This window comes from Sardina pilchardus, chromosome 17 (assembly GCF_963854185.1).
Source record: "Sardina pilchardus chromosome 17, fSarPil1.1, whole genome shotgun sequence".
In the NCBI taxonomy this organism is placed as follows: domain Eukaryota; kingdom Metazoa; phylum Chordata; class Actinopteri; order Clupeiformes; family Clupeidae; genus Sardina; species Sardina pilchardus.
The window spans coordinates 20,331,047-20,344,258 of NC_085010.1; the positions used below are offsets into that span (position 1 = coordinate 20,331,047).

The 13,212-nt window shown below is 44.4% G+C and overlaps 2 protein-coding genes across 5 annotated transcripts in view; one reads left to right on the forward strand and one right to left on the reverse strand.

Annotated features, from left to right (window-relative positions):
• ptpro (protein tyrosine phosphatase receptor type O) overlaps window positions 1-3,027 on the forward strand; it is a 62,727-nt gene extending 59,700 nt beyond the window's left edge. Inside the window, exons 25-27 of the mRNA XM_062517889.1 lie at window positions 1,699-1,834; window positions 2,180-2,304; window positions 2,429-3,027. Of these exons, the coding sequence (XP_062373873.1) occupies window positions 1,699-1,834; window positions 2,180-2,284 (241 nt within the window). The 3' untranslated portion in view covers window positions 2,285-2,304; window positions 2,429-3,027. The remainder of the gene's footprint in view (window positions 1-1,698; window positions 1,835-2,179; window positions 2,305-2,428) is intronic.
• Window positions 3,028-5,268: 2,241 nt separating this feature from the next.
• The window catches only part of eps8a (EGFR pathway substrate 8a, signaling adaptor), a 62,033-nt gene continuing 54,089 nt past the window's right edge, over window positions 5,269-13,212 (reverse strand). For 2 of the 4 annotated variants that reach the window (XM_062517820.1, XM_062517817.1), the window contains exons 19-21: window positions 12,784-12,967; window positions 11,426-11,558; window positions 5,269-8,274 (exon numbers count right to left, since the gene is read on the reverse strand). In XM_062517820.1, the coding sequence (XP_062373804.1) occupies window positions 8,164-8,274; window positions 11,426-11,558; window positions 12,784-12,967 (428 nt within the window). In that variant the 3' untranslated portion in view covers window positions 5,269-8,163. Of the gene's footprint in view, window positions 8,275-11,425; window positions 11,559-12,783; window positions 13,007-13,212 lie in introns of all 4 variants that reach the window. The other 2 variants (XM_062517819.1, XM_062517816.1) reach the window with 1 other exon arrangement.

Sequence of the window (13,212 nt, forward strand, 5' to 3'; positions counted from 1 at the left end):
CGTTGTGCGTGATTTGAATGCAGTCTGAGAGAATAACTTTTAGCTAAAAGTCTAACCACTTCACAATCACTTGAATCAGAAAATCACAAACTCTTGCAATTCAACATGTTCAGTCGAATTAGTCCAAGTTTTCAAGTCATTTTTTTTTTCTCTCTTTGGGTAATGTAATTTACGGGGCAATTTCCTGGAAAGGACTCAGGCCTACTTCTAAATCGAATCTCATTATCAATGAAGAATCCTCTTCCTTAATGCCTTTTAGACCTGTGCCTTACCCAATCACTGTTGGACAGCATAAGATTTAAGATTGAGAGCAAGAGTAACACAAACTAAGATGACACATATAGAACCCTGACTAGAATGGAACGCACATACTTTCGTTTTTAAGTAATAGCTAGACTGTTAATATCTGTGCAGATGTATGACGTTAATCTGCATTGCTTTGAATGTAACTGCAGTATAGAGTTTTATGCGCCCAGTCCTTGCTTTTAGTCAGTGCATGTAAAATGGATACTCTGACCACTGAAACCCTTATTCCATTTATAGCATATTTTATGCTAGTGTGTCCCCTAATGTTGCTGTGTCAGCTATGCTAGTGCTTCCCAATGTTGTCCTCTATCCTAGTGCGTCTCCTAAAAATGTCCACTATGATCAGGGGTGCAGTGGAGGCTAAACGCAAGTAAACACAGTTTATCCTCCTCTGAAATTTCAGAAGTAGAGTTTATCCACCTCTTATTAGAGTTTATCCACCTCTTACTAGAGTTTATCCCCTCTCAAAAGAATTTAGTCACTAATTGCACATTTTACCATTCAAAAATCACACTGTATTATCCACATTCATAATATGTTTACCACTTGACTATGCTACTGTAGTGTGTCCCCTAATATTGTTCACTATGCTAATGTCTCTCCTAATAGTGTCCATTGTGATAGTGTGTCCCCTAATATTGTTCACTATGCTAGTGTCTCTCCTAATATTGTCCATTGTGATAGTGTCCCCTAATATTGTTCACCATGCTAGTGTCTCTCCTAATATTGTCCATTGTGATAGTGTCCCCTAATATTGTTCACCATGCTAGTGTCTCTCCTAATATTGTCCATTGTGATAGTGTGTCCCCTAATATTGTTCACTATGCTAGTGTCTCTCCTAATATTGTCCATTGTGATAGTGTGTCCCCTAATATTGTTCACCATGCTAGTGTCTCTCCTAATATTGTCCATTGTGATAGTGTGTCCCCTAATATTGTTCACTATGCTAATGTCTCTCCTAATATTGTCCATTGTGATAGTGTGTCCCCTAATATTGTTCACTATGCTAGTGTCTCTCCTAATATTGTCCATTGTGATAGTGCAGAGAGGGTTAAAGTGGAGCGAGAGGCGCAAACGTTCGACCATTTCCGCGTTCTGTTTTCTCAAAGGGGAGGGGGGGCGAAATCCCCCTTTAAGCAGACCTAGAAAGTGACGTTACATTTGAACTGCTTGCCGATCGATATCCCACTATGACGTCTTTCCTTAAGCAGACAGGAACTGTTCGAATTTTGCTTCCATAGAGATGCATTATGTTGCTCCATCTTGTCAGTAATGAAGGATCTTTGGATAGTGTGTCCCCTAATATTGTCCATTGTGATAGTGTCTCTCCTAATATTGTCCATTGTGATAGTGTGTCCCCTAATGATGTCCTCTACGCCCACCTCTTCACAGTGCTGGCGTGGGTCGGACCGGAACGTTCATCGCTCTGGACCGTCTGATGCAGCACATACGCGAGCACGAGTTTGCTGACGTCCTGGGCCTGGTGTCAGAGATGCGCTCTCACCGCCTCTCCATGGTGCAGACAGAGGTAAAGGAATAACACACACACACACTCACAAAACACACTCTCACACACACACACACACACACACACACACACACACACACACACACACACACACACACACACACACACACACACACACACACACACACACACACACACACACACACACACACACACACACACACACACACACACACACACACACACACACACACACACCGTATCTGCCATGTTGATTTTGTATTGTTATGTTATTATCAATTTACTGTAGTGTCATATGTTTGCTTCATTGCACAGTCCTCACCTCCACTTAATTCCAAACCCAAACCCGTCTAAAATCCCTCCAAACCCTCACCCCCCCTACAGGAGCAGTACGTGTTCATTCACCAGTGTGTCCTGCTGATGTGGAAAAAGAAGAAACAGCAGTCAGTCACCAGCGACGTGATTTACGAGAACGTCTCCAAGTCATAATCACTAGAAGCCCCACAAATGTAAGTATGGCCACCATTCCTGTGGCAAAACCACACTCGATTATTATCGTGAACCTCATTTAACGGATTAAATCTGTTATTGAGGCTGCGTTCGTTGACGGACCGTATTTTGTTTCTCTCGTAGGTTGTGACCATTCACTCTTTCTCTCCTCTCCTTCCTGGCGTCTGTGCACTGCCGAGTAAATCAGCGAAATCTTCAACAGCGGAAAAACCAAATGAGAAAGAGACAGATAAAAAAAATAAAGACGACAACCCACAACAAAACAAAACAGCCACCACTAGAACAACAGAGGAAGACAAAAAAACGGATGCCATGGCTATGTGTTATAAAAAAAATTCTCTGGTGCAAGCATGGAATGAAACAATGCCTTAACGAGCCTTCACCAACTTAAAAATCGACAAACCTTCCACACCTGGAACCCGACCCAACCCAACCCAACCCAACTCCCACACCCCGCCTCCACCTGTGTCGTTCGCCTCATGCGCTTTGGACGCACAGACCCAGAGAGGCGACTCACAGACAAAGGCCCACTGAAGAGTGGAGCAGACCCGAGTGATGGCCTGCCCCCTCCTGGGAGGGAAAGTGAAGCGCTGCTCCCTCTGGTGGTCAAACAGCAGAACTGCAAGTCAGGCCAGCAGCTGCCTGGTCAAGCATATCGTTTTAGAGTTTTTCTGTTGATCTCAGGAGTAGTCAACCCCCAAGCCCCCCTCCCCACCCCACCACACCCCAATACACACTTTTCCACCTCAACCCCTAGCAACTACATGTAATGACCATCACATGCAATGCACTGTAATGCCTTTCCAAGTCCCCTTTGCAATCAAACTGCTGCAATTGTGAAGGCATCCAAGGAGGAAGTTTTTGTGCTGGCTCCCTGAACTGTCCCAAGGTCGTTGTAGGTCATTCACAAGCCTCACTTGTTCACATGGAGTAGTTGTAGTGTTCACGCCTCGTCAGTGCGCCTGCACCACAAGCTGTGATGCAATTTTTTTTTTTATCGCTATGGCGCTGGGGAGGTCGGCGTTCAGCCACACTGCCACTGTGTACGGACAGGAGCTGTGTGTGAGGTGTGTGTGTGTGTTCCTCTCCTTGTGAAACAAAATGGCTTAAAAAAAGGCTCCTACTTTTACATGCAACATGTCAATGCTACTGTATTGTATATCTTGTTGGACTAAGGCACATAAACACACATCCACACACACACACACACACACACACACACACACTGGAGTGTCTGGGCAAAGGGGGAAGCTCATATCAGTATGACACTATGCCTTTTTGGATTTTACTGAAGTGGCTAAGCATGGTTCTTTTTTTTCTTCTAAGTGGGTCCACCAATTTTATTTTTATTTTTTTTCTTTAGGGAAATGAGGGACTTTGGTTCTGCTTGACAGTTTGATTTGCACTGAAAGCCTTGAATGCCATGCCATGCCATGTCGTGTTGAAAGGATTGACGATCGGTAGCTGTTGAGACTGAGCTGTTGAGACTGAGCTGACTGCGACCGCTCCCCTGCTGGTTCCAGAAGCACTCGGAAGCATTTCGGGGTCTGGATGGTTTGCGCGACGTCGTCTAGCCATCGAGGCACCCAGGTTTTCGCCAGCTGGGGTGTCCATATTGATTTGGATTTCGCTGGCACGTGGGAAGCGGAGATCAGACGTGGACAGAACTGGAACCGATCCTATCCTGCTGTACAGACTCAGTGTGCCATCGCCGTATTGTCAATCTTGTTTTTTCTTGAGTACGAAAGCATATTTGAAATAATAGTGTTGATCCATTATGCATTCTGCTGTTAGGTCATTCAGATCATGCATCTGTATTCAGATACAGTGCCAGGTAGCAAAAAAAACCCTCATTTGGGAATCATCATGCACATAGAAGACATTTCATTCCTTAACACTGAGGATTTCCATTCAAGTCCATAGGATATTCTAGTCGAAATTTAGCATAGCTGTAGTTATGATTTTTTGCTCTTTAAAACATGAGACATTTGCAGTCGTGGGATTTGCACATATCATTACCAGAAGCAAATTAGACTTTATGGTTACAGATGTCAGATGTTGGTCCATTTCATGGATGAACATCTGTGCATTTTCCATGAGTTTCCAGAAGCACTCTAGGCCACCGATTTCTAATAGATCAAGGCCAGAGCCCTTCATCATGCAAAGTAGCCTGCAGTCCATAGCAAAGTCCTTCTCTTCTTGAGCTGTACACATAGAGACCAGGTACCAAATCTACTGTAAATACTAGCTATCATTAAAAAAAAGCCCTAGTTTCTACCGGCAATTACTAAGTAATGCCTGTCGAGACAGATCCCCCCAAACGTTACTCTGTACCCCTATTTTCGTAATTGTCTACTTGTGTGTGTGTTGCACCGTCCAGCTGTATCAAAAGTGCTTATTTTTGTAATGACCACTTGACGCCGTTCCTACGTAACATGGCCAACCAGGAGCAAACAGGCGTCGGTGGTGAGGCTGACTGAACACTTTGTGGTGTTGCTTGAAAAAACAAAAAACAAAAAAAACAAACAAACAAACTGAAGACTAGTGTTTCCACGTTTTTTGATTCTCTTTAGCTCTGTCCGTGCGTCCAGTCCAACTTGTCTGTCATTGGTGCCATTTTAGTGCATTTGTGTCACTTATACTAGAGTGGAGATCCGAGAAATGTGGGGTCCAGATCACAGAGTTTTAATGTCTGTATGTGCGGATGTATGTATGGGGGTATGTATGTATATGTATGAATGAGGGTGGGTGTGTATGTGTGTGTTTGGAAAAAAATAATAAAATGTTTCAATATCTATTCTTAAGAGATGGATGTTGTATCGTTCATTGTCATGCAGTAGGTTGATGTAGGTTACTTAATAAGGGATGGGATAGGACAGGAAGGGGTCAAGAGACGAGACCAGGAAGATGAGAAAAAAGAAGAGTGAAGATTTGATTACGAGACAGGATTCTCTCAAAAGAGCCATCTTTTCAATACTGTTTATTGCGGAATTAGCCATCATGTGAAAAAGGCACCATGAAAACTACTCATTTACAGTGAGAAGATCAAAATCGTCCTAAGCTAGCCCCGACCTAGCACATACACGTTACCTTGTTTCACATGGAACATTTTGCAAGTGCACATTTGTTTTTTTCGAGGACAGACGAACCAGCTAATCCATCAATAGACAATTGGTAATTTATAATGTGTAACTCAAAGACAAAAAATATATAAAATAAAGTAGTCCATTCTTTATCCTAGCAGTTTGTACTTAAGAGTCACATACATTTAGATACAACACAGCCTGGCCTGAAAAGTTGGGTCCTTCACAGTAACGAAGCATGTGTAATTTATATTATTAATATATGCATGGTGATGATGCGCTACGTGTCCTTATATGCTGAGGTGTATGATGATAGTATGATTTTTCATTCAAACAGATTCACAAAACGGTCATTTTGTCAACTGGTGAAGTCCATGCTTTGACAGTCTACAGAGCCAAACCTGAACACATGTCTTTTCTGTGTGAGAAAAAAAAACCCAAAAACGCTTAAGCCACAAAAGTACTGCATTGAGCACTATAAATTTTGATGTGCAGGCATTTTTTTTCTTCTTTTTTTTACATATTTACTTAAATACAACCCGTTCCGTCTAGTGGTCACATTTCCAACTGCCACAACTGTCCTGCTGTACATCACCATTTCACTCACACCAAACCACTGAAGTGATGAAACGAAGGGCAACTCTTTTGAGCAATGTGGTCAGGCTTTGTTTGTGAGCCCATGCTCGGAGCACTTTCCCAGTGATATTGAGGAAGTGACTCTTTTTTAAAATCATCTGTGGCCGACTCACGGTCCCCGCGTCCAATTAGAAAACACTGCACTCCTAGACGAAGTGTGATTGTGTGGCAACATCGCTCAAGAAGTTCTCCCCTGCATCATCACCTTTACAATATGCCACCCTGAGCAGCGGTCTGCCAAGACTCCCTTTACAGTTTGTATCCACTACACTGATCCTGGTACAGTCTTGACCGAGTAAGCCCCCAAAAAATGGATTTTCCTTCATCTCCCAATGCAACAGAGTTACTACCAGTCCACATTACTGATTACAGAGACAAGTGCTATGACAAGTCCTCCTATAATGCTTTCTCCCTCACTGATCCACTTGATTGCCAACCTCTTAACCATGCAGTCATTCAGAGGATGACCTGGCCACCCACACACACACACACACACACACAGTCAGTCCACACACACACACACACACACACACACACACACACACACACACACAGACACACAGACACACAGACACACACAGGCTTTTACAATACATCTGTCCTTCCAACTTCATTAAGACATTAAATCTCCCCAGCCTTGCTTCGAAAGCTTTGTTGCTTCAAAGAAATGCGCAGATTCTTTGCACTTCGCATTTCAGGACAAAGAATGATTGACTACAGCAGATTTAAAGGGCAGTTTCTAAGCGTCCTAACCCTTCAATAATGATACCTATTCATTAAGAAAAGAGGAATGTGTCATCCGTGCAGGTTTTCATGGAGTGAGGCTATGGAAGACTAAGGAAGTGACGTAGGTTTGGCCATATATGTACACAAAGACAGAGTTGAGGGTGTTGGGGGGGGGGGGGGGGGTGGACCGCACTGTGGAGCACAAATGAACCTTCTAGAACTCTCTCAGGTAGATTGTACAGTCAGTCATGCAGTCTTGGGGTGATCGCAGTGAAACACTACCAATGTGCAAATGTCTGCAGAAAAGACAAAGCTTAAGAACATCCCGGCTTTTTTTTTTTTTAGAACGAAGCAACCGAAACAAAACAAAAACAAAAGAAAACGCCTAGTGTACAACACCGTCCTATCTTATTTACCTAGTGAGAAGTACCAGGTGCACTTCTATATTAATAATAATAAAGACAAATCTACAATCAAATATACCTGAAATGTGTCCAAAAGAAACTTAGCTCAAGCAATCACGTGTAGTGACAAGTGAGGAAAAACTTAACTGGTGTCCCTCCGTAAATCAACCCATTACATTGTTATATAAAGACTCTTTTGGCATTACAATTAAGTACAAAATGATCATGTATATAAATATCATGTCCTCTCTTTGCCAGCGAACAAGAACAAAACAAAGAAATAGTAGTATAGAATTAGAATCTCTCAGAATCAACTATTCACAAATCTTTTCAACACCTCAATTCGATTATTTGCCCCCATTCCCCAGCATGTCGTCGTGTGCGATGAGGTTCAATGCTCATCTCTCAAGGAGCAGGATGATAGAAGAAGACATCAACAAGGGGATTGTGGGAAGAAGTCAGTCCTACAATGCATTTGAAATGAATTAACCTTGCGCGTACACGAGTGTCAAATCAACACAACACATCTTATGTGGACTAGGCAATGTTAAGAGGGATTCTAAACCCAAAACATGAACTTTCCTCAAGAAAGTTGTGTAAAAATATGCTGCTTTTTATCGACAGGGCTCCTACCTCCCTGTCTTAACAACTGTCCTGACAGTGATTTCTGATATAGAGTGAGAGTGTCAACTGTAAAATGTCCTAGAGTCAAAAAACTACATTTCCCAGAATACCGCGCATCCCTTCCTTCCCTCACTGTTCGTTGTCGGTGTCGGTGTCGGCTGATCTGGAGAGGAGCTCTGGATCCAGGAGCTCCTGGCGTCTGCGCATGATCGCTGCGAACTGGGCGTGCTCGGTGGCGTCCTGGAAAACGACAATGCAACAAGGTGAATGTTTTGCGCTCCTTCTTCTTTCGTTTGGTCGGGTACGGCAGGCGGGCGGGCGAGAGAGAGAGAGAGAGAGAGAGAGAGAGAGAGAGAGAGAGAGAGAGCGAGGGGCCAGATGGGGCTCAGTGACTGCTGCTCTCGTCGAAAGACTCCACGCCGGAGTCACTGGCCACCGCCGCCAGCTTCTCCTGCCTCCTCCTCATGATCTCCTGCAGCTCAGAGCCAGAGGACTTCTGTCATAGAGAGAGAGAGAGAGAGGGATAGAGAGAGAGAGAGAGAGAGGGATAGAGAGAAAAGAGTAGAGCAAGAGAGAGGAGCAGTAGAGTGGAGAAAAACAGGGAGGGAAGAGGAGTGGAGGTAGATATGGGTGAGGAAAGAAGGAAAGACAAGGAGGTAGGTACAGACAAGTGAGAGAAAAGAAAAAGGAGGGGGGAGGAAAAAAGAAGGGAGAGAGGGAGAGGAAAAGACAAGTAAGTGCACAGGACCTTGCAGGGACAAACGGCATTCCATGGGATACGTCCTCCTTCAACAGCAACCTCCAAAACGACCTGCCACCACTGAGGTCAGAACTGTTACCTCTCTACTATTCGACCCTCAAGCTTAATATGAAATGTCAGAGCTTAAAGCATGGACATTTGTGGTGCCTGAATTCTGGTACAGTGCCTTATATAGTTCCTGAGAACTTGAATCCCTAATAAGTAATAACTGTGCCTAACCCTGGGCTATTGCGTCTGATTAGAGAGGAGGACATTTGCCATTGAACACCTCAAACAAGTTTTCAAGTCATGAGGCTAACACTGAAAGCTTGAGACGTCTGAAAAGGTCCGTCGCCTAGTGAAGCAGGGAAACCCAGATGTCTGGGCACGGGCAGGGAGAGTCAGAGACAGTCAACAGATGGGTCAGTAGAACGCATACACATGCTGTTATTGAGTTGGTTTGAGCCAGAAGTGGCTTAACTAGCCACTATGGTGTGGTGCGCCCCTTTATCCAGAGACTGCATCTGCACTTCACTTCACTTTACTGGGATGGACATGGAGTAGCCTCGAGTCTGTGAAGTAGTAATGACTATGAACAAGGCATATTCCATGGCCACCGTAAACTATAGATTTTCACAAGTATTCAAGCCACATATCTGCAGGACTATACTGTAGGCCTATGGGTTTCATCAGGTCCCTTTGCACAGGTGTATTAATCAAGCACCATGCAGTCTGCATTGATAATCAAGGTGCTTGATTTTATACACCTGTGGAAAGGGACCTGGTGAAACCCATGAATATTGTCTATTTTTACATGATTGTTGAAATACTGCACTGAAAATATTGAGCTTGAACTGCTCTTCTCCATCAACACTTCGATCTGTGTGATAACCAGGAAGTCAAAATCTCTTCACTGTGTGTCGATATGTCCATTTGAGAGCCACCACTTGTAAAGCAGTCGAAAAACATTGCCTTCCAGTTTCCCAGCAGATGGAGAGTCTTCATCACAAGAAGGGCAGTGTGGTTATACTGTATCTACAGAGGGTAGGGTGTGGTGATGTCCTCATGGATGCCACATGAAGTTAGCTGTTCACGGTTTTAGCATGTTACTCCCGAATAGGGGTCATCCCTATGTTCCCTGGGTCCTATGTTCCCCATTTTTTCTCAAAAGGGTCCTATGTTCCCCAGTTGCAATACATACTGGGGAACATAGGACCCTTTTTGGGAAAAGCGGGGAACATAGGACCCTTTGTAAAATGTAAGAAAAAAAGGGTCCTTTGTTCCCCTGTCCCATACAAAGTGGGGAACATAGGACCCGGGGAACATAGGACCTGGGGAACATAGGTACACTCCCCCAGAATGCTAGCCAGCCTAGCCAAACACAGTAGTGCAACAATAGCTTAAAAAAAACAGTGATCCGCCTTTTTTCACTATTGGTAGCAAAAAGACATGGGACAGCTAAGGCTTTCTAAAGGTACAGTACACTGGGTTATGCTACGGAGTTTCACACATACAGTATTAGGGAATTATCAATGTCTAGTTCTATGGGAAGGGAGGAAGAGCCGGACCGGATGAGGACAAAGGGACAATGGGCGCACTGACAGCGAAGCCTGTAAGGTAAGCCAAAGATATCAACAGCGTATCTAGTATCTCTGTGCCTCGGACTGATACAACGCCTCCTTAATCTGTTGGCCAGAATCGCCACAACAACAGAGAGCTTCAACTCTTGCTGTGTGACTTTGTTAAACGTTACGGAGAAGACAAGAATGCTGGTCTCAGCTGTTAGAACTAATAACAGTTTGAGTGTTTTTTGTGCGAATCCAGTATTGTTTGATGTACTTATTTGTTTGGTATACAGTAGGCCTACATAATTACATAATAACACATGTCAATAATAATGACAAACAGTACAAACCATCTTGCTAAAGCTGTTAGAACGATAATCAAAGGTGGATAACCCGGCTTCAGTGAGTAAAAGTCCTGCCAATCTAACTATTCACTAAACAAGTCGATTCCAAACTGCACAAAACCGCACAGGTAGAAATGAATCCTCGGCAGGACTTTCTGAGGCTGAGGTTATCCATCTCCGATGAGAACTAGCTACAGCATGCGGGTTAACGTCGAAAACCCCCCGGCATTCGATCAACAGCTGGCCAACAGATCGGAGATACTCGGCGTCTACAAGATCCACAATACCTGTCACTCACGCACTCATGAGCCAAATGAGAAGATCAGTGAAGGGGGAGGTCAGAAGAACACCTGCAGGGTGGAGAGACCAAAGAGACCAAAAGGACACCTTGCCACAGTTGGCGGACAAATCCTCCAGTCAAGCCCAGTCCAGCCCACTGGGGGCCACCAGGGCCCGGTACACGGGCCTCAAGCCCACAGAGGAGTACCGGTGGGCTTGAGTGAGCCCACTACACCATGATGACCACAAGTGTGTACAGAGGGCATTATAGCTAACACTACAGTATATTCACACAGAACAGGGTCTTCTTTTTCATACCTAGACAACATGAGACTTGTTGTGGAAAGCACGATGAGACGTTTGTCCTGAACGCTTAAGTACAGTATTTCATTATTAAGTCCCAATTTTCACAAGGTTCCAATATTCTATTTGTGTGACATATCCTGTTCACCAGTGCATTGTGCTGCGATTCTACCTCGTTTAGCATAATATTAAGGAATCGGTAGATGAATCCATTTTTCTATTCCATAACAACACAGAGAACTTAAAATTACCACCAACACTATCATAACCTACACAGAGATAAGTAAATGACCAGAGAGAGAGAGAGAGAGAGAGAGAGAGCGAGAGAGAGAGAGAGACAGAGAGAGAGACAGAGAGAGAGAGAGAGAGAGAGAGAGAGAGAGAGAGAGAGAGAGAGAGAGAGAGAGCGGTACCCACCTCCAGAGCGGCCTTCTGGACCGTGACCTGGCTGAAGACGCGGGCTCCGTCGTCGGGACAGACGGTCCTCAGCTCCTCCTTGTTGAGGGAGAAGAGCTGGGCACCGGTCAGCACCCCCAGACTGTTGATGGTGCTGAGGGGAGAAGAGAGCGCTCATTATTAGCACCAGGAACTGATCAGGGATGCAGGAACAGCTGCATTGATTTGTAGTTGAACACTCTTGTCTGCTGTATGTGTGTGTGTGTGTGTGTGTGTGTGTGTGTGTGTGTGTGTGTGTGTGTGTGTGTGTGTGTGTGTGTGTGTGTGATATAGCATTTTGTTCTGTTTGGCCACATGGCATTCTGTTTTAATATACAGTATACAGTAACATGTCTCTGTGGACTAATTTGTAATTTCCATGGTGCACTACACAGGAAAAAACACTTGTGAGATTTTCTGCCATCATGACAATAAATCCTTCTGAATCCTTCGATCCTTGCGCTGAAGAGTTAACTGGACAATAAAGCGCTAACTGGACCACACCCATCCATTCCATTCCGGTCCACAATCCTGACGCGTTGGTGTGTTCATCCCATCACTGCACAGGTCAGTGCATTTGACGAGTGTTTCATGAGTGAGGGAGTCCCCGTTCTGCTTACCATGCAAAACCACGCCTCATATGCATTCTGTACATATACATTAATGCACCGTGCATGTGTGCATATGCATATAAGATTGATAGCAAGCGTTGATGATTACATGATTGCCTGTTCAGTGTTAGTGCAGGAAGCGTGACATGACGTAGAGGAGTGTGGGAATTTACTGTCCAGGGCTCTATGTTGTGCATGTGTGGTTGAGCCAATGTGTGAAAGCACACAGTGTATTTATGTTTCATTTCCTCAATTTCCACAAGCCTCTGACCTACCATCAAGTACTGAACTCACAAATTACACATGTACACACATCACTCAAAATGTCAGCACTCAAATCAGTGTGTGAGTGACTGAACGTTGAATTTCACACATGACTGGGGATGTGTGTATGAGAGAGTATTTCTCTCTTTTTCTCTAACATGAATATGTGTGGATGTGGATGTGTCTGCAGGTGTGTGTGTGTGTTTGTCTGTGAATATGAGTGTGTGTGTGTGTGTGTGTGTGTGTCTGTGAATGTGTGTGTGTGTGCGTGTGTGTGTGTGTGTGAGTGTGAGTGTGAGTGTGAGCGTGTTTGAATGTCTGAAAGAGAAAGAGAAAGAGTGAGAGAGAGTAAGAGAGATAGAGATAGAGAGAGATAGAGAGAGATAGAAAGAGAGATAGAGAGAGAGAGAGAAACGGAGAGAAACAGAGAGAGAGAGAGAGAGCCCCCCCCTCCATCTGACTTACACCGTGCTGAAGCCCTTGGCCTCCAGCCAGGACTTGACGTGCTCGGGCGAGGAGTCGTAGGAGATGTTGACGGCGGGCAGGCTGGTGCTGCGCGGCGGAACCTGGAACTTCTTCTGGGCGCTCCGGCCCAGCGTCAGCCGGTGCATCAGCTCGTCCTGGACCTCCTCCATGTTGGACTTCCGCCCTGAACCAGGACCAACCACACATTCACTATAGCAAGATGCTACGGGAAAACAATGACATAAACAGTATAACACACTGCTACAGAACACAACATAATACATAGTACAACATGCAGTATAAGGTACAGTGGTGTATTGCTGTCACATTAGAAAATATCATGCTATTTCAAGATGCTACGGGAAAACAATGACATAAACAGTATAACATACAGCTACAGAACACAAGATAATATGATACAACATGCAG